Below are 26,212 nucleotides of genomic sequence, written 5' to 3'. Positions count from 1 at the left end.
CCCACATACTACCTCCAAGAATGTTGAGATGGTCTATTTTCCTATCTGCATACAATTTTAAATTACCGTATATACTTGAGTATAAGCCGAATTTTTCAGCCCACTTTTTGGGCTGAAAAATTCCACTTCGGCTTATACTCCAGTCAACAAAAAAAACTTACCGAGGACTTGTGCGCGGCCGAGGCTTTGGTGCTTCCGGGATCGCCCGCACCTCTCCCAAGCCACCGCCGTCCGAGACCTGCCGAAGTTTGGGGAGGTTTGGGGAGGTGCGCGCGCACCTCCCCAAACTCCGCGCCTTGCCTGCCTGCTTCTTTCCGCAGCGGAAAGAAGCAGGCAGGCAGGGCGCGGAGGAACGGAGACTTGCCGACGTTTGGGGAGGTTTGGGCGTCTCCCCAAACCTCGGCAGGTCTCCGTTCCTCCGCGCAGACCTGCCGACGTTTGGGGAGGTTTGGGCGCCTCCCCAAACCTCCCCAAACCTCGGCAGGTCTCCGTTCCTCCTGCCGACCTTTGGGGAGGTTTGGGCGCCTCCCCAAACCTCCCCAAACCTCGGCAGGTCTCCGTTCCTCCTGCCGACCTTTGGGGAGGTTTGGGCGCCTCCCCAAACCTCCCCAAACCTCGGCAGGTCTCCGTTCCTCCGCGCAGACCTGCCGACCTTTGGGGAGGTTTGGGCGCCTCCCCAAACGTCCCCAAACCTCGGCAGGTCTCCGTTCCTGTTTGGGGAGGTTTGGGCGCCTCCCCAAACGTCCCCAAACCTCGGCAGGTCTCCGTTCCTCCGCGCAGACCTGCCGACCTTTGGGGAGGTTTGGGCGCCTCCCCAAACGTCCCCAAACCTCGGCAGGTCTCCGTTCCTCCGCGCAGACCTGCCGACCTTTGGGGAGGTTTGGGCGCCTCCCCAAACGTCCCCAAACCTCGGCAGGTCTCCGTTCCTGTTTGGGGAGGTTTGGGCGCCTCCCCAAACGTCCCCAAACCTCGGCAGGTCTCCGTTCCTCCGCGCAGACCTGCCGACCTTTGGGGAGGTTTGGGCGCCTCCCCAAACGTCCCCAAACCTCGGCAGGTCTCCGTTCCTCCTGCCGACCTTTGGGGAGGTTTGGGCGCCTCCCCAAACCTCGGCAGGTCTCCGTTCCTCCGCGCAGACCTGCCGACGTTTGGGAAGGTTTGGGCGCCTCCCCAAACCTCCCCAGGTCTCCGTTCCTGTTTGGGGAGGTTTGGGCGCCTCCCCAAACCTCCCCAAACCTCGGCAGGTCTCCGTTCCTCCGTGCAGACCTGCCGACCTTTGGGGAGGTTTGGGCGCCTCCCCAAACGTCCCCAAACCTCGGCAGGTCTCCGTTCCTGTTTGGGGAGGTTTGGGCGCCTCCCCAAACCTCCCCTAACCTCGGCAGGTCTCCGTTCCTCCGCGCAGACCTGCCGACGTTTGGGGAGGTTTGGGCGCCTCCCCAAACCTCCCCAAACCTCGGCAGGTCTCCATTCCTGTTTGGGGAGGTTTGGGCGCCTCCCCAAACCTCCCCAAACCTCGGCAGGTCTCCGTTCCTCCGCGCAGACCTGCCGACCTTTGGGGAGGTTTGGGCGCCTCCCCAAACCTCCCCAAACCTCGGCAGGTCTCCGTTCTTCCTGCCGACCTTTGGGGAGGTTTGGGCGCCTCCCCAAACCTCCCCAAACCTCGGCAGGTCTGCGCGGAGGAACGGAGACCTGCCGAGGTTTGGGGAGGTTTGGGGAGGTTTGGGGAGGCGCCCAAACCTCCCCAAACAGGAACGGAGACCTGCCGAGGTTTGGGGACGTTTGGGGAGGCGCCCAAACCTCCCCAAAGGTCGGCAGGTCTGCGCGGAGGAACGGAGACCTGCCGAGGTTTGGGGACGTTTGGGGAGGCGCCCAAACCTCCCCAAACAGGAACGGAGACCTGCCGAGGTTTGGGGACGTTTGGGGAGGCGCCCAAACCTCCCCAAAGGTCGGCAGGTCTGCGCGGAGGAACGGAGACCTGCCGAGGTTTGGGGACGTTTGGGGAGGCGCCCAAACCTCCCCAAACAGGAACGGAGACCTGCCGAGGTTTGGGGACGTTTGGGGAGGCGCCCAAACCTCCCCAAAGGTCGGCAGGTCTGCGCGGAGGAACGGAGACCTGCCGAGGTTTGGGGACGTTTGGGGAGGCGCCCAAACCTCCCCAAACAGGAACGGAGACCTGCCGAGGTTTGGGGACGTTTGGGGAGGCGCCCAAACCTCCCCAAAGGTCGGCAGGTCTGCGCGGAGGAACGGAGACCTGCCGAGGTTTGGGGACGTTTGGGGAGGCGCCCAAACCTCCCCAAACAGGAACGGAGACCTGCCGAGGTTTGGGGACGTTTGGGGAGGCGCCCAAACCTCCCCAAAGGTCGGCAGGTCTGCGCGGAGGAACGGAGACCTGCCGAGGTTTGGGGACGTTTGGGGAGGCGCCCAAACCTCCCCAAACAGGAACGGAGACCTGCCGAGGTTTGGGGACGTTTGGGGAGGCGCCCAAACCTCCCCAAAGGTCGGCAGGTCTGCGCGGAGGAACGGAGACCTGCCGAGGTTTGGGGACGTTTGGGGAGGCGCCCAAACCTCCCCAAAGGTCGGCAGGTCTGCGCGGAGGAACGGAGACCTGCCGAGGTTTGGGGACGTTTGGGGAGGCGCCCAAACCTCCCCAAACAGGAACGGAGACCTGCCGAGGTTTGGGGACGTTTGGGGAGGCGCCCAAACCTCCCCAAACAGGAACGGAGACCTGCCGAGGTTTGGGGACGTTTGGGGAGGCGCCCAAACCTCCCCAAAGGTCGGCAGGTCTGCACGGAGGAACGGAGACCTGCCGAGGTTTGGGGAGGTTTGGGGAGGCGCCCAAACCTCCCCAAACAGGAACGGAGACCTGCCGAGGTTTGGGGACGTTTGGGGAGGCGCCCAAACCTCCCCAAAGGTCGGCAGGTCTGCGCGGAGGAACGGAGACCTGCCGAGGTTTGGGGACGTTTGGGGAGGCGCCCAAACCTCCCCAAAGGTCGGCAGGTCTGCGCGGAGGAACGGAGACCTGCCGAGGTTTGGGGATGTTTGGGGAGGCGCCCAAACCTCCCCAAACAGGAACGGAGACCTGCCGAGGTTTGGGGACGTTTGGGGAGGCGCCCAAACCTCCCCAAACAGGAACGGAGACCTGGGGAGGTTTGGGGAGGCGCCCAAACCTTCCCAAACGTCGGCAGGTCTGCGCGGAGGAACGGAGACCTGCCGAGGTTTGGGGAGGCGCCCAAACCTCCCCAAAGGTCGGCAGGAGGAACGGAGACCTGCCGAGGTTTGGGGACGTTTGGGGAGGCGCCCAAACCTCCCCAAAGGTCGGCAGGTCTGCGCGGAGGAACGGAGACCTGCCGAGGTTTGGGGAGGTTTGGGGAGGCGCCCAAACCTCCCCAAACAGGAACGGAGACCTGCCGAGGTTTGGGGACGTTTGGGGAGGCGCCCAAACCTCCCCAAAGGTCGGCAGGTCTGCGCGGAGGAACGGAGACCTGCCGAGGTTTGGGGAGGTTTGGGGAGGCGCCCAAACCTCCCCAAACAGGAACGGAGACCTGCCGAGGTTTGGGGACGTTTGGGGAGGCGCCCAAACCTCCCCAAACAGGAACGGAGACCTGCCGAGGTTTGGGGACGTTTGGGGAGGCGCCCAAACCTCCCCAAAGGTCGGCAGGTCTGCACGGAGGAACGGAGACCTGCCGAGGTTTGGGGAGGTTTGGGGAGGCGCCCAAACCTCCCCAAACAGGAACGGAGACCTGCCGAGGTTTGGGGACGTTTGGGGAGGCGCCCAAACCTCCCCAAAGGTCGGCAGGTCTGCGCGGAGGAACGGAGACCTGCCGAGGTTTGGGGACGTTTGGGGAGGCGCCCAAACCTCCCCAAAGGTCGGCAGGTCTGCGCGGAGGAACGGAGACCTGCCGAGGTTTGGGGACGTTTGGGGAGGCGCCCAAACCTCCCCAAACAGGAACGGAGACCTGCCGAGGTTTGGGGACGTTTGGGGAGGCGCCCAAACCTCCCCAAACAGGAACGGAGACCTGGGGAGGTTTGGGGAGGCGCCCAAACCTTCCCAAACGTCGGCAGGTCTGCGCGGAGGAACGGAGACCTGCCGAGGTTTGGGGAGGCGCCCAAACCTCCCCAAAGGTCGGCAGGAGGAACGGAGACCTGCCGAGGTTTGGGGACGTTTGGGGAGGCGCCCAAACCTCCCCAAAGGTCGGCAGGTCTGCGCGGAGGAACGGAGACCTGCCGAGGTTTGGGGACGTTTGGGGAGGCGCCCAAACCTCCCCAAAGGTCGGCAGGTCTGCGCGGAGGAACGGAGACCTGCCGAGGTTTGGGGAGGTTTGGGGAGGCGCCCAAACCTCCCCAAACAGGAACGGAGACCTGCCGAGGTTTGGGGACGTTTGGGGAGGCGCCCAAACCTCCCCAAAGGTCGGCAGGTCTGCGCGGAGGAACGGAGACCTGCCGAGGTTTGGGGAGGTTTGGGGAGGCGCCCAAACCTCCCCAAACAGGAACGGAGACCTGCCGAGGTTTGGGGACGTTTGGGGAGGCGCCCAAACCTCCCCAAACAGGAACGGAGACCTGCCGAGGTTTGGGGACGTTTGGGGAGGCGCCCAAACCTCCCCAAAGGTCGGCAGGTCTGCACGGAGGAACGGAGACCTGCCGAGGTTTGGGGAGGTTTGGGGAGGCGCCCAAACCTCCCCAAACAGGAACGGAGACCTGCCGAGGTTTGGGGACGTTTGGGGAGGCGCCCAAACCTCCCCAAAGGTCGGCAGGTCTGCGCGGAGGAACGGAGACCTGCCGAGGTTTGGGGACGTTTGGGGAGGCGCCCAAACCTCCCCAAAGGTCGGCAGGTCTGCGCGGAGGAACGGAGACCTGCCGAGGTTTGGGGACGTTTGGGGAGGCGCCCAAACCTCCCCAAACAGGAACGGAGACCTGCCGAGGTTTGGGGACGTTTGGGGAGGCGCCCAAACCTCCCCAAACAGGAACGGAGACCTGGGGAGGTTTGGGGAGGCGCCCAAACCTTCCCAAACGTCGGCAGGTCTGCGCGGAGGAACGGAGACCTGCCGAGGTTTGGGGAGGCGCCCAAACCTCCCCAAAGGTCGGCAGGAGGAACGGAGACCTGCCGAGGTTTGGGGACGTTTGGGGAGGCGCCCAAACCTCCCCAAAGGTCGGCAGGTCTGCGCGGAGGAACGGAGACCTGCCGAGGTTTGGGGACGTTTGGGGAGGCGCCCAAACCTCCCCAAACAGGAACGGAGACCTGCCGAGGTTTGGGGACGTTTGGGGAGGCGCCCAAACCTCCCCAAAGGTCGGCAGGTCTGCGCGGAGGAACGGAGACCTGCCGAGGCTTGGGGAGGTTTGGGGAGGCGCCCAAACCTCCCCAAACAGGAACGGAGACCTGCCGAGGTTTGGGGAGGTTTGGGGAGGCGCCCAAACCTCCCCAAACAGGAACGGAGACCTGCCGAGGTTTGGGGACGTTTGGGGAGGCGCCCAAACCTCCCCAAAGGTCGGCAGGTCTGCGCGGAGGAACGGAGACCTGCCGAGGTTTGGGGACATTTGGGGAGGCGCCCAAACCTCCCCAAACAGGAACGGAGACCTGCCGAGGTTTGGGGACGTTTGGGGAGGCGCCCAAACCTCCCCAAAGGTCGGCAGGTCTGCGCGGAGGAACGGAGACCTGCCGAGGTTTGGGGAGGTTTGGGGAGGCGCCCAAACCTCCCCAAAGGTCGGCAGGAGGAACGGAGACCTGCCGAGGTTTGGGGAGGTTTGGGGAGGCGCCCAAACCTCCCCAAAGGTCGGCAGGAGGAACGGAGACCTGCCGACGAGCCGCGGCTACACAGGGTATTCCTGTGTATTCAGGCTTGCAAAATGGCGGATCGAGCCTCTGCTGGCGGCAGAGGCTTGCAGAACGGCGGATCGGCTTATACTCGAGTCAATAACTTTTTCCAGTTTTTGGGGGTGAAATTGGGGGTCTCGGCTTATACTCGAGTCGGCTTATACTCAAGTATATACGGTAATTCACAAACCGGGCAAGGAAATGGGCCATGCTGATGGCCTCAGCAGACTACACTGCCACTAATGGATCCAGATCCGGCTCCTGCTGCTAGAATATTGTCCATACAGGACATACCTGAGTGTCCCCTCCATGCAGGGGACATTGCTGCTGAAACTGCCACAGATAAAATACTTAGTAGAATGTTGTCATGGGTATACACAGACTGGTTGGAAAAAAGTCCAGGCTCAGAATTTCAAAGCTATTTTGTCAGGAGGCATGAGTTATCTGCACATAAAGTGTGCATATTATAGGGAAACAGAGTCATAATTCCCACTTCTCTAAGAGACAGGGTTTTACTATCATTACATGAAGGCCATCCAGGCATTGTCAGAATGAAAGCTTTAGCTGGATCTACCTCTGGTGGCCTGGCTTTGATAAGGCCATTGAGGGTCAAGTCCATGGTTGTTATACATGCCAGCAATCTAGGCCTGAAATGCCACAGGCACCAGTTCACAGGTGGGAGGAAATGCACACTCCCTGGTCTAGGGTTCATATATACTATGCTGGGCCCTTTCAGGGGCAGCTCTTCCTTTTAGTAGTGGATAGCCACTCAAAATGGCTGGAAGTAATTCCAGTTCCTAACATGACTACTCCTAGGACCATCCAGGTGCTGAGAAAACTCTTTGCCACACATGGGTTGCCAGATGTCTTAGTTTCATACAATGGGTCTCAATTCACTGCTGCTGAATTTCAGGCCTTCCTTAGAGCTAATCTCATCAGAAATGCAATGTCTGCACCTTTTCGTCCATCTTCTAATGGTCAAGCTGAATGCATGGTGAGGACAATGAAGGAAGCACTCAAGTGCATTGTTGCAGGTGACTGGCATCACAGATTGGCAGATATTTTACTCTGCCAGCATTCTATGCCCTGCACTGCTACAGGCAAAAGTCCTGCAGAACTACGTTGGGGGAGGCATTTGATTACTAAACTGGACAGGTTGCATCCAGATAGAGTGGCAGCAGAAGCCTCTCGACCAAAACCCCCGAGAGGGTTGCACATGTGTGATTGGGTTTGGGCCAAGAACTATGGTCATGGGAACCTGTGGGTTCCTGGTCAAATCACCAAGGCATCCGGACCCCTATCTTATGAAGTGGGGGTGGAGGGAGGGCGAGCTGTCAGATGACACATTGATCAGCTCAGGAAACAGTTTCCAGAATGGCTACTAAGCGAGGACTGTGTCATAAGTCCCTCCCAAGGTCCTCAAACTTGCGGCCAAGCCAGCCCTCACACGGACTACCAGGACTTCTCCTTCTTAACTGAGGTGGAACCAGAGGGAGAACTGGGGAGCTCTGGAGTACAACATGTATCCCCTGATGGAGCAAGCCAACAGAACTTCAGCAACTGCTGTGCCTACTCTGCCAAACAGTCTGACTCTGGGGTGGGCCAACCTGGAGAGGCCAGCCAGAGTGCATCAAATCCCCTTGACTCAGGAGCACAAAGGGACACAAATCTACCCAGCCCACTGGGCAAGCTGGTAGACCACAAAGTGATGGGAACTCCGAGACATTCCTCTAGGACACACAAGCCTCCTTCATATCTTGCAGATTACATTGTAAAATAAAGAGCTATATATTATTGTAAAACCTGTTGCCACTAGACTACAGAAACTAGTGCTATGTTGTAACTGCCTAATAGTGCACATGGTGAAGCCTGTTCATTGAGACGTTGTTTAATCTCATTGTAACCTACATGGTTTTTAAAATTATTTTTATTATTATTATCATTTTACTTTAGTGTGTTTGGATAATCAGTCTTGACAATTGTTGAGACTAATTGGTGTTATTATAGTCTGATCTAAGAGGGGAGGGGTGTTATGTACTGGGCTCTTGGAAACACCACGTGGGTTGCTGGAGCAGCTAATGGCTCTCCAGCAACCCAGACTACAAGTCTCCTGTGCTGCAATTGGCTATCTCCAGGTGGCAATGGTTGATTCAAACCTATTGGCTGCCACCTACGGGCTAGACTATATATTGCAGCTAATTGCAGACATTTCCCCAGTACAGTTCCAGCACGAAATAAACAATGACTTATCCTGTACTCTGTTCCGCATCTTCATTCCTGCACCAAAGAACCCGCTATTTAACAGCTGCATAGCTACTTTGCCTTGATATACTGTGTGTAGAAATCAGTAGTAGAAATTAGTAGCTTTCTGGAACGTGTTCAAACACCCCATCACCACTGTTTGACAGTTTATAGATATAACAATAATTCTTAATAATACTTCCCACATGGGAATTCTGGAATATGCAAAATATGCAGTCTTAGGTACGTTTAATCAAAAGTATGTTGAACTAAATTCAGTGAGTTGGATCCAAACACAGACCTATCTAGCGAAGACCCATTTCAATCTGAAGATTAAAATTATCACTCTTGTTTCAGTTTGGATCTTAACTATAAGATCCAACTTAACTATCTTATACTTTTCTAGCTAAGTGTGTATAGACCTGGGACATCATTTCCAAGACTATTCAAAGAAACATGATAGGCTAATATTAGAATTTTTTTATCAGGATATAAAGGCAACCCTCCATCATCTTGCGCTCTAAGGTATACTGGTGGTGAAAACTCCTTTTTCCCATGCTGGCTAGTGAATGAAAATAGACCTATCTTTCTCTCTGGAGTTTTCTTTCACCAAGTAAATCAGTACTTTCACACAAAGAGCATCCATCAGGACCCAAAAAGGCAAGGTGTGCCCTTGACCTGCCTAGGAGCCTTTGGTAGCAGCAGAAGGGGTGTTGCCTTCATCATCTGACAGGCACGACAAGTCCCCGCGCTCTCTCCCTCCTCCACACAAATGAAAAAGCTCCGCACACCCCGGTGCAGGGGCGAAATGCCCGTGGGATCCACCGGCCGCCTGCAAAGATGTTGCACTGGAATGAGGAAGTGGAGTGGCGAGGGGAGGGACTGAGAACGGAGCTGCCTCCTGTCGCTCTGCTTGGCCGAGGAGCCGCAGCACATGGAAGTGGAGAGATCTGGGCGAGTTCTTTCTATCCAGCTCCGGCCAGAGCAGGTACCGTATTTTCGCGCCAGAGCGCGCCCATCGAAATTGGTCCTGTCTTATTTGACTTTTCTGACAGATAACGGCTTTCTTTGTTTGTCTTTTTCTCTTTCTGTCTTTTTCTCTTTCTGTCTTTTTCTCTTTCTTCTTCTTTTCTTTCTTTCGGAGCTGTTTCTTCTGTGGCTGCAAACTTTTTTGGGAAGGGAGTAAAAAGCAGAAGTTTTATTAAGTAGTGAGAAGAAGATGGAGAGAAGTGCGTGCGCTTGGAACAAGTGCTAGATCTCGCTCGCTCGCTCTCGCTCTCTTTCTCTCTCATAAACAAATTATAATGAACAAGTGTCGCGCTGAATTCTCTATTCGGAAGAGGGGAAACTTTTCAAGCGCCAGGCTTGCTCTTGTTTGTTGGGCCGAGTTTGCTTTTTTTTCTTTTCCCATTACGTTGTAATCTGTCAAAAAGAGATTATGAAGTTTTGCTCTTGCTCCCAAAAGCCTGAATTTCTGAAAGAGATAAGCAAAGGGATTCCTGTATACTTGCATTTTAAACTCTAAGGGAAAGTGATAAGAAATTCAAAACAAATTCAAAGCTGAAGGGCTGAGTGGAAGACTATGAAAAACATTAAGCTGTAAAAAAATAAAAGCTATTTTTGGAAATATTTTCTGCCCTTGATTGGGGTAATTTCTCCCTTTTTAAAAGCTGAATACAAATACAAATACAAGAAACTGAACATTATTTTCTGAACTTTATAATTACACCCTCTCCCACTATCCCAAAAAGCAAAACATGAAGTAAAAAAATCAATGATTCTTAAGGCGTCCAAATATTGGGCAGTAAATAAATAAATAAATTAAACCCCAAATTTCCACAAAGTGCCCGTGTGTGTGTGTGTGTGTGTGTGTGTGTGTGTGTTACAAAATTAGCATTTCTAAAATTGTATTAATCACTGAACCAAAACCAAAATTGATTCAGGATATAACTATTAAATCTGCATTTTAAAAACAGAATTATTGTACAAAGAAAGCTTACTTCCTATGGGAAATACAACGCAGCTCTATCAATCTTTCCTGATATATTTATATGTAAAACAATGAAAAAGTGAGGAACTCGCTGTACTTGTCAATAAGTCATCAGGTAAAATACATGATTACCTGGGTGACAAGGATTTTTTTCCATATGCAAAGCAAAATTAACTTTAGAATTCAGCCACTGAGAAATTCATTTAGATTGCAATCCTAAATATGCTATAAGCTTCTGTGAAGACAATGGGACTAGCTTCCATAAGTCTCCAGTGAAACCTGCTTCTAGTCACAGAAGCCAAACTTCTTTCATAGCACTTTTCTTTCATAGAACTTCTACTGAATCCAACATGACTCATGAATCAAGAAAAATGCATAAAATAGAGATGCATAGTTAAGTTGCAAAAACAATTGCAACTAAAATTCAGCATCAAATAGGAAATTTTAAAAAACTGGATTGCCTGCATGCCCAGATTTTTTTAATGAAAGTCCTGTCCAAGAGAAGCAGAATTAACTATCCTCAACCACTTTTCACTTGAAATCAGATGATATAAAATATTGCTGAAGGCGATTGAGATTTATTCCAGATAAGGATAGGTATGAATGACAGTAGCTATAATAATAATCCAGCAGCACCAGAGAGTAATGCCTGTGAGTTCAAGAAAGACATCACATCCATTTTCAGTGAGGTCTTTGTATTATTCAAGTTTTCAGCTATTTATTTATGCAAAGCACTGAATTCTATTTGGAGTCCCTGATTTAACTTGATTTTCTCAAATATTCTTGCCAGACAAATGTGTTCTATTATCATAGTAACTGAATGGAAAACATACTTTAAAAGGCTCGGTTTATAAGGATTAATGCAATAGTAATGGTAAGAATAATAGTTGTACTAAGTAGTGGTATAGTAGTAGTGATGCATAATTTTGCAGCTTTTTCATTTTTTTAAAGATCAGGCACTTATTTAGAAAAATGAAAACCATTTATTTTACATCAAAGTAAAGATAAAGGTTTACTATAAGTGCACTAGGTCTAAACTAGTATTTAGATATCAAGCACTAAACTGTATCCTTAAAAAAATGCATGAATGTGCATGTAGAAATACTGATGTTTCAGAGAGGTGTTTGTTCTGTATCCCATCCCTGCAAAGGTTTCCCAGTTTTTATATCTACACAGATTCAAAATAAATTTTCTTTTCACACAGGTAATCCACAGTAGCAATGAAGGGAAGTTTTGAGAATCTTTATAAATATCTTCTATGAGCATATTTTGAAAAGTTTTTTTTTCTAACTACACCACTAACTCCAAATGTTTTATATTGAAAATATATTCTTAATTTGTATCACAAGCTTATAATTTTGATTTTTTTTAACAGAAAGCTAAATTCTAAATAAAACAACATTAAATCCTAATATTTTAAGATTTAATCAGCATAGTTAGAACTGTAATTTAGTTGCAATATGGGAGTCAGGCTTACATTTCTTCTTGAAAATGTACCATGCAAATTAATATAGCTTGAGCAGATAGAATTGAGTATAACACTAGGATATTTAGCCATTGAAATGTATACAGTATTCAGGCCATTTTCCTTTTACAGTGAATTCAAGCATCAGTGTCCAAAACTTTCTCAGATTGGCTGAATGCTTCCACACCTAGGTAGCTTACCTTTCATAAGTAGAGTTAGATCTTTTTAAGGTTGTCAATTATCTTTGGTTCATTACCATCTCTTTTTAAACAAGGTAGTGCATCAAATAAATCTGCATATAAGGCAAGCCACTGTAAAACAGAAGTATAAAAATGTAAAATTTCATACATTAAAATAAACTAATTCATTTACTGCTTGAAAATAAAACTATACTTAATTTATGTTGTCAGAAAAAAGCATGCTCAATATTAGTTTAATAATAATATTTAATTCATATTGAATTACAATACCCCATTACAGTTTAATGTGCTAAATTAAATATATTAAAAATCCAATACTAAAAGATTATTTATAATGGAAGACCTATTGAAACATATAAACTCCATTCTCTGTAGTGCAGGTATATTTGTTAAAAGATATTAGAAAGTTTTCTGATATTTAGCAATCTCTTTTCAGAAAATAATTTATTTTTGAAGAGCCAATGTGAAAATCTTTGAGCCAACTTCTGAAGGTTAAGAGAACAAAACAAGCATTGAAACTCAAAATAATGATCTCTTAGAGAAGCTAGTTGTTTTTGATGTCAATAGGAACTTTTTCAAACAAGAAAAAAGGTTTCAGTGTGGCTTTTTATTGAAAACACTACAAAACAGTCTGGCAAAAATATATTGAATTTAAATCATATAACAACTATTACTTGACTCTGATTCTGATTGAGGAATGCTGTAGTGTTGCACTATGCTCCTGATGTGCTATTTCTGGATCCAACAGTAACTTACCAATTTCATTCTTTTTTGTTTTTTGTTAAAAATGAATCATTTCCATTAAATAGGTACAACAGCATTGTATTCAAGTGTTCTGAAAGTTAAGGTAATAGGAGAGTCAAAGCCAAAATGTTCAAAGGTAGTTTGGCATTATTTCATCAATCCTAAAAGATATCAGCCATTTATGAATTGCTGTGATCCGGTATAAACAAATGTTGGGATTTGTGGCATGTTTTCCTTAATTTTCTTTAAATTAAAAATGTCCTTAATTTTCCTTAATTTCCTGGTTTCTCAGTTTGAAGGATTACTTGCATTTGCTTCATTACCTAACTCTATTAACTGGGGATAAAATTGACTTTTTATAATGTAAAAGATGGGAAAATAAATTCTTCTCACATTACTTGCAGAAATACAAGCTGCTGATTCTACCTTTCTGGGATTTTATTTATTAATGATATTGATACATATCCTTTAACCAAAATTGTTCAAACATTTTAGGCTTATATCATTACCAAATGTTTAATTAGGCTAAGGGAGAAGGCCTGACTTTGGGTCAGGCATACATATGAAGAACCTGGGAAAAGTCCATTTAATCCAGGAATCTTCTACCCATCTTTTGAGTACCTGCATCTGAGATGCAGAAAAAGACATGAAAGACAGCAGTCCTCCTTTATTTCACTGGCAAAAAGTGCCTACTTTTGAGTGTGGGCTCTCTGAATGTAGAGATTGCTGCACAAAGTTTGCTTCACAACTGATGCAAGATTTGAATATGAATTTTGTTAGACCTAAACAGTCATTATTTGTCAATTTTACATTATTTATTTTAGATAAAAGCATGGCTTTTTAAGTTTCCCAAAGTCAGGTTCATTTTCTGCCTTAAAATATTCATGATTTATACTGTAATAATTGAATATTGAAACAAACAACAATTAAATGAAACATAGAAAAATTAAATGAAAATTTTAGTTTATAATCTCATCATGCTGTAGATGGCATGACAGTGGCAAGTTGGCACATATGGTTTTCAATTTGTATTGAAAAACAGGAAAAAAAACTTCAACGATTTTAATCTTACATTAATAGATACCTATTTAAATAATCATTGGATCAGATCCACAGGTATGTTGCAGTTTATGTTTAATATGTCCTTTTTCTCCTGCATTAAAATCACACTTATGTTCAGCCATTTCTATTGAGGTTAGATGCAAACAAGATCTACTTTTTTATTCTGACTTATTTCCTTCCTCAAGCCCTTTTGTGTAGATGGCTTTTTGAGACTGTGACCTCACAACATTGCAGGGCTTATGTGGAGGTTAGAAATGTGAGCTGACTGAGAGAACCAAAGACATCTTTGCACTGGTTTCATCTAGAACTAGAGGATAAGCAGTTTTCCATTTGTGGAAACTCCAGTTGCCTCCTGGGATTCCCCTCCGTTTGTTCTACATCCAGTGTGTCAGTACTTTATCTTCCATTCCTCCTATTTTCTTCAGTCACTTGAGGTTTTATAAAAATTTATTTATTGTTTTGTGAAATGAAAACACAGTGAAGGAAGAACAAAGATGGGGTGCCAGCTCACTCCTGGTTTTGTGACTTTCCAGGGAGGCTGTTATTTAAAGTACAAGTAGTGAGGATACTTGCCTAACAGTGTGAAAAAGTTGTAAAGGTAAGAGATGCAAGGCCAGTGGATATATGGAAGTGAAAGCCATTCTCCAAAGAGATGGACAGTAGATTCTAAAATCTTCTTCCACACAATAACTTTCACAGAAGGGTTCTGCTCATACTTTTGTGAAAAAATCAAGACACTGGAACAAATTTAGACAACTATTTTGCAGCCTGAAATCCAAACAATTCCTCCCATACCAAAGCAGATGTATTAAAAAAATTCTTGCTATACATCAGACTCTAAATCCTGCCTTCAATGCTTGCTCTCTGATATAATCTGAAAAGGTCCATTTCATCACCCTGCAGTAGAAGTAGAAAAAGACACAGCATGCATAGATTAGTATGTCGGTATTTTCAGTCCCTGTTCAATTCAAAGTAAAATTAAAAAGTAATTGTTGATCAATATTTGGTTTAGATTCACTTCCATAAGGAATATTACCAAAGGGTAGAAAAAAAATCTCCATGGTTTAACAAGTATGAAGCTAGTAACTGGAAGGCAGAAATACTATCCTTTTTTCAGAAGATTTCCTCAAAATGTTTAGATACTTTGATTTAAGTGTGTAGTTTATATTTCTGTGAAATTTATAAAATCATTTTTAAACCAATAATCCTATAGTAATTTTAACTTTTAGAAAATGTATTAATATCTATCACTTTTGCCATCTCTCTCAAAGAAAATCACCTAGGACATACCGTATATCCCTTCAAAATTCTGTCTCCTCTTCAGCTCAATCAAGTCCAATTTTCTTTGATTAAGATGTGTTCTTGCAAAATTTAATTAGTTTTATGTCAATTTAATAACTACGGAGGAAATAAATGTGAAGCATGAACTTGTGTGGCTTGTTCAACTAGATTATTTATACTACATGTTTATAACAGCATTGCCATTCATGTGCAGCAATGTCTATAACTGTGATATTTCTAGATTTCTACCCTACTGTCATGGAGAAATATTTGCAACAAGTGCTTAATCTACACCAAAATTAAAATATGTATGTGATGTCTTGTTTTATGGGATAAACTTAATCTGAAAAGGGGCAAAAAAAATTTCTAAAGGGAAGCATAGGTTAATTCAAATGAAACAAGTAATATTGAATAAAGAAAACAAATAAGCAGCTTAACTTAAATTTGTGGAAAAAAATTAAAATGAACATGTCTTTTCCCTTCCCTCATCAAGAATGAATCTTTCTTTGTGGCTAACTGAAATAGTGAAAAGGACTGACGCTTGGTCAGATACCATAGCACTGATCATCTTCAATCCATTGAAATTAATGGAATGTCACTCTGACCTGGAGTTAGAGTTAGATCCTGAAATAAGTTAACTTGAAAGAGCTGGCCCAAGGAGGCAGAAAATATGTTGATTAATTCATTTTAGGAATCCTTTTACCTATCTGAAGTGCAAAAATCTAAGAGTTGGTTGTTTTCTTTTTAATCTGGAATTCCTTGAATAGTCTTAGTGAAACGAGAATTATTGAATGCATTCCATTAAACATATTGGACGAATAAAACGGGTACAGTTCTGTTTCTATGTCAGAATGTTTTGTAATTTCTTTAAAATCTTGCCTTTTATGTGGCCTTTTTGTGATCCAAATATGGCCAATTGTTTGAAGAGAGCACTAGCTCTCTTCAAACAACACTCTATAGTCTCACTGAAAATGCTATTTTTCTGGATTGGTAATATTGTGACTGTACTGAGGAAGACCAAATCAGGGCAAAATGGGACTTCTTTATCCTTGATTTTCATACTGTACTGAATTAGCAGGTGGCAAATGCATTTTTTTACTCCTGTATCATAAGCTGTATCTGTCAAAATGTCTTCTTTTATCCAGATGTTTAAAAATTCTAATCTACTTTGTATCTGGTTATTTCATTTAGAGTGAAGTTGACTACCTATTAAATTGAAATAAAAGTAATACTTATGAAATGTGCTTATAATCAAAGACAAGGGGAGACTGCTTTAAATGGACAGCGTACTGATTTCAAATCCATCTACATGAATGGAAATTGGGAAACTGGGAAATTGATCAACATTATAATAGTTTGCAGAGTTAGACGTGCATTCAGTTACTCACTATATTTAGATACAAATAAGCTTGCATAGGATTGGGTTAATTTATATAGCTTTCTTGAGCATTTGTAATAATTTTCCCTTATCATATTTTGAATATTAAAATGTAAAGAGCAAGTAAGAGAATTTAAATGTCATTTATAAAGGGAACTTATATTTTCTATCCAGGATATAATGTGAATTAATCTAAAATAAAGGAAATGTTTTTAATAAATTATTTTCACAAAACATCTTGCTAATGTGTGAATTCGGTAACAAGAAATTATTTCAGAATAATTAATTACATAGGATTTTCTGTACATATTTGTGTTTATATTTGCCATCTTTAATTTAATTTTTTTTTTAACATCTGGATAAAAGAAGACATTTTGACATAGAAAAACTTCAGATTTGTGGCCCTTGAAAGTGAGTTCCAGTTAATACAGTGGAGCTTCCTTTCATGGATATGACTGTGGTTTTAGTCATTTTCCAATTTTGGGGGGGGATTTGCAAAAAGGAGGATACAAATTCGATTCATTAGGTAGGTAGATGCCTGATGTGAAACAGTATATTTATGGTTATAACCGTCAATTCATCTAACTTCCTGGGAAAGAAACTATGACTAAATAAATAAATAAATAAATAAATAAATAAATAAATAAATGCTCCCTTTTTTCTATAGAAAAGTTCCATATAGATGTGTTAACACAGCAGAGGAGGAAATGAATAGATCTTAATTATAAACTTTGTTTCTTGTACATCTTGATAATCTTAGAGAGAAAACTTACTTAATGGAAATTTGAGAAAGAAAGACTACTATGTTTCTCAGTTTTTGTTTCTAGAAAGGATTTTTTTGTTAGTTTTTATTTGTGGTATGCTAGAGAGGAAATTAAAAATAGAATTAAAATGGTTCTAAAGTAAAATCTTTCATAGGGATTGAGAGGTCTACTTTATTAAATTCCAATAATAAAGTTAATTATCAGCTGCTAGTAGAGATATTGAATACTTTTAATTAAAGACGGTTTGCATTTTTGGACAAAGGTTTCCAGCTCATTCATCCATAAGAATCTGTATTTAGTTCAGCAAAATTGTCTTAAGTGTAGGGCTGCCCAAACTTATTAATGCATGTCTGAGTCTATGGGTAGATAGAGCCATTAAGATAATAAAAGCCTAGATTTTATTTTATGTTATTTATTATTTTATGTTATTTTTAAATTTTATTTTATTTTTCCTTCAAGTCAGCGTTAATTCCTGACAACTATCTGGACTAGTCCCTACAGTTTTCTTGGCAAGATTTTCCAGAAGTGGTTTGCCATTGCCTCCTTTCTAGGAGATTGACTAATTAACCCTTAGGCTTGTTTTGTGGCTAAGATAGGACTAGAAATCACAGTATCCCCTTAACTATTACAGCAAACAGTAACATAACAGCCCAAACACTTCTCATTTATTATTATTATCAAGGACCCAGATTGTTGGGGGCAATTAAGCTGACTTTGTAATAATGCCGCTTGGGGTGTGTGTGAAAGCCCTAATAAGCAGGCATATACATAGAATGAAGGCTACTGCTAAGCTTGTAAGCCGCCCTGAGTCTTCGGAGAAGGGCGGGATATAAATGGAATTAAAATAAAAAAAATAAATAAAAAATATCAGCCCAAGCTTTGTTCTTTGCTCTCCAGGAGAGATTGGCCCTTCCACAAACCAGAGAACAAAATGAGAAGGCTGGAAGTTTTTGCCCTTGCCCCTTTCTGCTGCCCAAAAATGCTGCCACTTAATTTTTGTGCTGACACTATTTATCATACAGTTGCCCCATTGAGTAAAATCTCTTGCGGTGGCAGGGGCAAATGTGTTAACTTTTTAAAACTGCCAGTGGGCTGCCCACATCTGCATGGTGGACTGCATGTTGTACTGACCTGCTTTAGACTAATGTTTGAAGATCCCATCACTTTTTGAGTGCTGTGGCAACTTCCTCTGCTGGAAATGGTCAAATGTTTTCCAGAATAGGTGATGAATACAATCTTGTTCTGAGAAGCTTTTATTCAAATCAAAATTTTGGGACCAGGTAATACAACCAATATTCTTTGTTTGGAACAGTGCCAGTATCACTGTAATTTAGAAAAGTGCAGTGTGTGATGATTCTCTGATGGTACATTTACAAGTAAATGTTGTTCATGATTCTTCCCAATGCATTACCCAGGTTATGGCCTCAATCTGCTTCCTAGGATGCCCAGCCCTGGTTTGAGGAACAGGCAGCACAGCTGAGAATTTTCTTCTATTCCCTGCTAACTGGCTAACTTTTTGTTGGATATATATTAAGGGTAAACACATCATTTGTTGCCCCATATTTTCCCTATGTCACCTATGTTACCTATTTAACAGGTAATCCTCAATTTATGATCATACCTGAGTCTGGCAATTACAGTTGTAAGTCATGACAGTTGTAAAGCAGGTCACCACATGACTAGACCTGTTGTTGTTGTTTTTGTGATGGTTGTTAAGCAAATGTGGAGGTCATTAAGCAAATACAGTGTTATGTAAATGAACATAGCAGTTGTTATTGGGCAGTTTTTGCCAGAGATCATAAGTAAATGCCAGTTTCTGACAAAAACATCATAAATCATAATCATGTGATTGCAGGGCACTGCAAACAGCTATACAGTAAATGTGGGCAATTGCTGAGCACCCAAAATGCAGTCATGTGGCCATAAGGAGGGTACCATCAGAATTTTAAAAAAAATGATTGTATGTCTCTTTTGGGGGGGGTTGTCCATCAGAATTTCAAAATGTCATGGCCACTGGCCACAAGTTGAAGACTACCCATAAAATACTAAAACTTGAATGCTGCAAAGCAAAGTGCCCGCTTTCCATTCTTTAAAAAATTGTTAACAATATACACATAGACAATATTAGAAAATGTAAATAATGTCACAGCTTGCATTTAGAGATCTATAGTCCATGCATAAACGATAACAACTGTCCTTCTTCCCCCTGAACAGAACTGGGGAGGCCACTTTGGGTTTGGCAGGCTCAATAAATCCTCTTTCTAAGTTTTTTTTTTATGAATCTTTCCATCTCTGCCATTTCCTTTGGGCTCCTGGCATACATCCTGGGCTTTGGGAGTTTTGCCCCAGGTTTGAATTCTATAGCACAGTCTGTGGGGCGGTGGGGGGGGGGAAGCTCATCTGCCCGTTCCTCACTGAAAACTTCAGCAAGGTCCCTGTATTCCTCCGGTATTTCTGGTAACCCCTTCTCTTCCCCCACTGATGCTGACTCCTCTCTTTGGGTTAAGGGGGTGCTTTGGGGTTTTAAGCTCCTATGCTCCCCCTCTGGGAAGTTGAGTTCTGCTGTCCTCCAATTTATCCCAGGGTTCCATTTCTTCAGCCACTCCACTCCTAAAATCTTTGGGGATTCCATGCCTGGGGCCAGTATAAACGTTATGTCTTCCTCATGAGTCCCCAGGGACAGGTGAATTGGTAAAGTGGCTAGGGTAGCTGCCCTCCCTGCTATTGACCCATCTAATTGGCTAAAGGAGATTGGTTGTTTTAGTCTCCTCACTGGGATGCTCAATCTCCCCACCAGCATTGGGCTGATGAGGCAGCGGGTGCAGCCAGAGTCTATTAGTGCTTTTACTTTAACTCCTTCAGGCATAGAAGCAGCTAATATAGTCACTGTCTTAAGGATGGGTGGAATGGATCCACTTACCAATGGTTCACCCTCTGAGCTGTCTTCCGAAGTATCCACGGCCCCTGCGGTGTAGGCCGGAATCCAATCCCAGTTCTTGGCAGGGGTTGTGGACTCTACAGCCTCTGTCCCCTTCATGGAAGATTCCTTTGGGTTGCCTTGGGACTTCCCTAGCCTCTTGGAGGGTGATATCTCTGATTTACGCTGGGGGGCTTTTGAGTGGCATTCTGTGGCGCGGTGGCCCACTCTCCTGCATTGAAACAGCCTGTTGATTTCTTAGCCATGGACGGTAGTTTTTCCCCCTCGTGTGTTTGCTTGGGTGGCGGGCGGGCCCATGGTTTCCCCCAGCAGTCTCTCTTCAGTAGGTCTATCTCCGCCTCCTCTGCCAGGACATACAAGTCATCAAGATGGTGTGGGTCTCCTCGAGGCAGGCAAGTGTCATACAGGTCGTAGTTTAGCCCATCTTTGAAATGGCTAAGGAGGATATCTTCTGGCCAGTGCAGCTTGCTGGCAATGGCTCGGAATTCTTGGGTATATTCAGCCACAGGCCGTCTGCCTTGCCTCACCATTTTGATTCTCTCCTAGGCCTTATGATCAGCCAAAGGATCTTCAAACCACCTCCTCAAGGATGACATGAATTGGTTGAAGTTGTTGAATTCTGGGGTGTTGGAGTCATGCAGGTTCACCACCCAGTCTGCAGCCAGTCCATCCAGGGTGGATTGCACAATACAGATGCGGGCTTTGTCACTGGGGATGTCCCATCCATATTCTTCCATATAGCTGAGGATTTGGGTTAGGAAAAACCCCAAGCGTGGTGGCTCCCCCCTGAATTTTGCTTCCAGGGGCGGAAGTCTTTGAATGGATCGTTGTCTGTGCAGCGGGCGGTATTGCCCCTCATCCTGATCCCCATCTGTGGTTTGGGGGGGTGGGTACTACTGAGGCAGCAACTCCTGTTCCAGCGGATGGCCCTGGTGTTGCAAGTACCGGGTCCCCCCCCCACTGTCTCTCCAGTTGCAGCCCCAGGTGCTGCTTGTGGCTGCAGTACTCAGCCTTCTCCTCTCTTAGTGAGGTAAGGGTTTTCTTCATCAGGTCAATAGCTTTCTCTAGCATCTGCTCCTCGTCACTGATCTGCAGGGAGCTCTCCATCTGTTGCCTCCATTCAGGTTGGTGGCCGCCCCACCTCAGGGTCACTTTCCTTGATGCCTTTTCCCACTCACTTTTCCTTCCAACGCCCATCGACCACCGGGGTTTGCAGTTGTGCGGCTCCACCACTTCTTACCCAGAGGAATATGATGCTTCAACTTCCGACCATTTGTGGGGTTCCATTTGGGAGGAAAACTCCCTTTCCATGGGGCTTTCCTCCTCACTTGCTTTGTCGTTAGACATTGTATTTTTTGCAAAGTCCCCCGGTAAGGTTTTCCCTTCCAGGTTGACTCTTACTGCAGATCCTGTATAATGTCAAGACCCACCCCAATCCACGTCTTAGGAAAGAAGAACTCTTGGAGACAGGATCGTCCAAGAAGGAACTTTTACTAAAACATGATTGCCAATGGAAAACTAGACAGGATCTGAAAACTGTGTTACAGATTGATACTTTTAAAGTGTCCCCGAGTGAAACCCCCTCCCCTTAGTCCATTTGGTCAGCCCCGGATCAATTAAGGTTCAGGTGTCAAAACCTACCAAGGGAAGAGGGATCTTCCATGCCTTTACGACATTTCCTTCCTCCCTTTCAGATTCTAATCGGAGATACAAACGAGATCTCTCCCCCCCTTTCTTTGTTCTTCTCAGTTCTAAGGTTCTTCCCCTGGTCTGATGACGGCCTCCAGGCAGGCTGAATAAACAACCTTACATCAAATGGATTGTTGTTGTTGTTGTTGTTAGTTGCGAAGTCGTGTCTGACCCATCGCGACCCTATGGACAACGTTCCTCCAGGCCTTCCTCTCCTCCACCATCCTCCGGAGTCCATTCAAGCTCACACCCACTGCTTCAGTGACTCCATCCAGCCACCTCATTCTCTGTCGTCCCCTTCTTGTATTGCCCTCAATCTTTCCCAGCATTAGTCTCTTCTCCAGTGAGTCCTTCCTTCTCATTAGATGGCCAAAGTATTTGAGTTTTAGCTTCAGAATCTGGCCTTCTAAAGAGCAGTCAGGGTTGATCTCCTCTAGGACTGACCGGTTTGATCTCCTTGCAGTCCAAGGGACTCGCAGGAGTCTTCTCCAGCACCATAGTTCAAAGGCTTCAATTCTTTGGCGCTCAGCCTTTCTTCTGGTCCAGCTTTCACTGCCATACATTGCAACTGGGAAGACCATAGCCTTGACTATACGCACTTTTGTTGACAGGGTGATGTCTCTGCTTTTTAGTATGCTGTCTAGATTTGTCATGGCTTTCCTCTCCAGGAGCAAGCATCTTTTAATTTCTTGGCTACAGTCCCCATCTGCAGTGATCTTGGAGCCCAGGAAAATAAAATCTGTCACTACCTCCATTTCTTCCCCATCTATTTGCCAGGAATTGAGAGGGCCAGATGCCATGATCTTGGTTTTCTTAATGTTTAGTTTCAACCCAACTTTTGCACTCTCCTTCTTCACCTGCAACAAGAGGCTCTTTAGTTCCTCTTCACTTTCTGCCATTAGAGTGGTGTCATCTGCATATCTTAGGTTGTTGATGTTTCTTCCAGCAATCTTAATTCCAACTTTTGATTCATCTAGCCCTGCCTTTCTCATGATGTGCTCTGCATATAAATTAAATAGGCAAAGCGACAGTATACAGCCTTGCCGGACTCCTTTCCCAATTTTGAACCAATCAGTGGTTCCGTGTCCAGTTCTCACTGTTGCTTCTTGGCCCGCATATAGGTTTCTCAAGAGACAAATAAGATGGTCTGGTATGCCCATCTCTTTAAGGACTTGCCAGAGTTTGTTATGATCCACACAATCAAAGGCTTTAGCATAGTCAATGAAGCAGAAGTAGATGTTTTTCTGGAACTCTCTAGCTTTCTCCATGATCCAGCGTATGTTAGCAATTTGATCTCTAGTTCCTCTGCCTCTTCGAAATCCTGCCTGTACTTCTGGTAGTTCTCGATCCACATACTGCTGGAGTCTAGCTTGTAGAATTTTAAGCATAACTTTACTAGCATGAGAAATCAGTGCAATGGTGCGATAGTTTGAACATTCTTTGGCACTGCCTTTCTTTGGAATTGGAATGTAAACTGATCTTTTCCAATCCTGTGGCCACTGTTGAGTTTTCCAAATTTGTTGGCAAATTGAGTGTAGCACTTTTACTGCATCGTCTTTTAAGATTTTGAATAGCTCAGCTGGAATACTGTCACCTCCACTAGCTTTGTTGTTGCTCAGCTTTTCTAAGGCCCACTTCACTTCACATTCTAGGATGTCTGGCTCGAGGTCAGTGACTACCTCATTGTGATTGTCAGGGATGTTAAGCTCATTCTTGTATAGTTCTTCTGTGTAATTTTGCCACCTCTTCTTAATCTCTTCTGCCTCTGTTAGGTCCCTGCCATTTCGGTCCTTTATCATGCCCATTTTTGCATGAAACGTTCCTTTCATCTCTCTAATTTTCTTGAAAAGATCTCTGGTCTTCCCTATTCTATTGTTTTCTTCTATTTCTTTGCATTGTTCATTTAAGAAGGCATTCTTATCTCTTCTAGCTATTCTTTGGAATTCTGCATTTAATTGGGCATATCTTTCTTTTTCTCTCTTGCCTTTCGCTTCCCTCCTTTCCTCAGCTATTTGCAAAGCTTCCTCAGACAGCCATTTTGCTTTCTTGCATTTCTTTTTCTTTGGGATGGTTTTGGTTGCTACCTCTTGTACAATGTTGCGAACCTCTGTCCATAGTTCTTCAGGCACTCTGTCTATCAGATCTAATTCCTTAAATCTATTTGTCACCTCTACTGTATATTCAACAGGGATATGATTTAATTCATACCTGACTGGCCTAGCGCTTTTCCCTACTTTCTTTAATTTAAGCCTAAACTTTGCAACAAGAAGCTCATGGTCTGAGCCACAGTCAGCTCCTGGTCTTGTTTTTACTGACTGTATAGAGCTTCTCCATCTTTGGCTGCAGAGCATATAGTCAATCTGATTTCTGTGTTGACCGTCTGGTGATGTCCATGTGTAAAGCCGTCTCTTGGGTTGTTGGAAAAGAGTGTTTGCTATGACCATCGTATTCTCTTGACAAAATTCTATCAGCCTGTGCCCTGCTTCATTTTGTATTCCAAGGCCAAACTTGCCTGTTATTCCGGTTATCTTTTGGCTTCCTACTTTAGCATTCCAATCCCCCATGATGATAAGGACATCATTTTTGGGTGTTAGTTCTATAAGGTGCTGTAGGGCTTCATAGAGCTGGTTAATTTCATCCTCTTCAGCACCGGTGGTTGGGGCATAGACTTGGACTACTGTGATATTGAATGGTTTGCCTTGGATTCGAACTGAGATCATTCTGTCATTTTGAGGATTGTATCCCAGTATTGCTTTTCCTACTTTTTTATTGACTATGAAGGCTACTCCATTTCTTCTGAGGGATTCTTGCCCACAGTAGTATACCTGATGGTCATCTGAATTAAATTCACCCATTCCTGTCCATTTTTGGATAGGGATGGCCAATTAACATCTTCTCTTCTCCTCCTTGGGAATGGCAGAATCCAGTGAGGGGTGTAAGATTTTAGAACATACAGATAGGGATTTATGAATGGGATATAAATGGATTCTGACAGTATGCTTTTGTGGTGGAGACACCTTCACCACAGGTTTATCAGGTTTCCTTGCCCAAAATGGTTTGCTCTGAAGAAAAGCCTTTCATAATAACATATTGATCACAATTGTTAATGAAACACCAAAAAAAGCAAAAGAGGGGATTGTTTTATTTCCTGCTACATGAAATAAATTAACATAAGTCAATCACATTCTCATATTTTCTGCAGACGTGGCTCTGTCAGTGTGCCTTGGGAACCCAGAGCTGGATGGAGCCCATTAAATGGCTAGTATGAGTGTGTGTTGTCACCAGGGTGGGTGGGAGGAGTGTTATATTATTATCATTATCATTATCATCATCATCATCATCATTATTATTTAACTTTTATTCATTAAATATGAAACTCAGTCAACTGAACACTCAAATTGACTGGCACTAATGGTTGACATGGGTTGCTGCCAGCATCCTAGGTGTCAACCAGGTATCTCCTTAAAATGTAAGATGTTCCAAGTAGCACAGTTTTTTGTATCTTTGCTGGAGTTATTGCAGGATTCTGCAATTTCTTGATGTATTTTGTAAAGTTTTTGGACATAGTTCCCAGCGCCCCAATGACAATGGGTATCACTGTTACCCATTTCATCCATAATTGCGCAAATTCGATGGCCAGGTCATGGTATTTCATAATTTTTTCCAGTTCTTTTTCTTTGACTCTGGCATCTCCTGGTACAGCGATATCAATCAGCTGTATGCTTTGGTTCTCTACAACTGCGATATCTGGCATGTTGTGTTCCAAATGGTGATCTGTCTGTATTCAGAAGTCCCACAAGATCTTCACCCTCTCATTCTCGACAACTTTTTCCACCCTATGTTCCCATGACTTTTCGAACACAGGCAAGTCGTATTTTTTACACAATGCCCAGTGGATTAGTTTAGCAACTTGGTCATGTCTAGCTTTGTAATCAGTTTGTGCGATTTTGCTGCACTCACATATTAAATGTGAAACAGTTTCAACTTTGTTGTTGCAAAGTCGGCAATTTGGATTGTCAGTGGATTTTTGTATCTTCGCTTTCATGGCATTAGTTTGTAGTGTTTGTTCTTGAGCAGCCAGTATTAAGCCTTCTGTTTCTTTCTTGATGGTTCCCATCTTAAGCCATGCTTGAGATTATTATTATTATTATTATTATTATTATTATTATTATTATTATTATTATTATTATTATTATTTTATATGGCATTTTTATATCCATGTAAGCCACTTTGAGTAGCCATGTGCAAGTAGGCAGCAATATAAATTTTCTAAATAAATAAATAAATATCGTAAACTCCATAAATACTGTATACTTACTTAATGCTTTCTTAAAATAGCTGCTTCTCATCAACTCTTAGAGCAGTGAATTCCATATGAAGCTCAGTGATATGTATCACTGTTTTTCCTTTTATCCATTCAGTGTTTGTACTGGGTGATAATTTGTACTAGGTAAGTTTTAATAGTTTTGCACATTCTTATACTCATGGTGTACCTTTTTTGTTTAAATGGGCCCACTAGATGTCACACAATGTTTGCTATATTTTTTAAAAGAATGATTTTAAAAAGAAACTTGTTGAAAAATGAGATGATAACAGTAGATTCTTCCAACTTCAGATAGACTCAAGATAGTTCCATGAGTGGTTAATAATTTAT

The 26,212-nt window shown here is 44.5% G+C and overlaps 1 protein-coding gene across 7 annotated transcripts in view; it reads left to right on the top strand.

Moving 5' to 3' along the window:
- The first annotated feature begins 8,677 nt into the window (after window positions 1–8,677).
- Window positions 8,678–26,212, top strand: part of IKZF1 (IKAROS family zinc finger 1) — a 115,239-nt gene continuing 97,704 nt past the window's right edge. For 4 of the 7 annotated variants that reach the window (XM_083377137.1, XM_083377136.1, XM_083377135.1 and 1 more), the window contains exon 1: window positions 8,999–9,035. Coding sequence is in view for 3 of the 7 variants with exons in the window: in XM_083377133.1 (XP_083233259.1) it covers window positions 8,888–9,035 (148 nt within the window). In the remaining 4 variants the exon portion in view is untranslated. Of the gene's footprint in view, window positions 9,036–26,212 lie in introns of all 7 variants that reach the window. The other 3 variants (XM_083377133.1, XM_083377132.1, XM_083377138.1) reach the window with 1 other exon arrangement.

The sequence above is a fragment of the Vipera ursinii genome, assembly GCF_947247035.1.
Source record: "Vipera ursinii genome assembly, chromosome: Z".
Lineage (NCBI taxonomy): Eukaryota > Metazoa > Chordata > Lepidosauria > Squamata > Viperidae > Vipera > Vipera ursinii.
The sequence above is the reverse complement of the archived record's forward strand: the minus strand, read 5'-3'. Positions and strand labels throughout refer to the sequence as shown.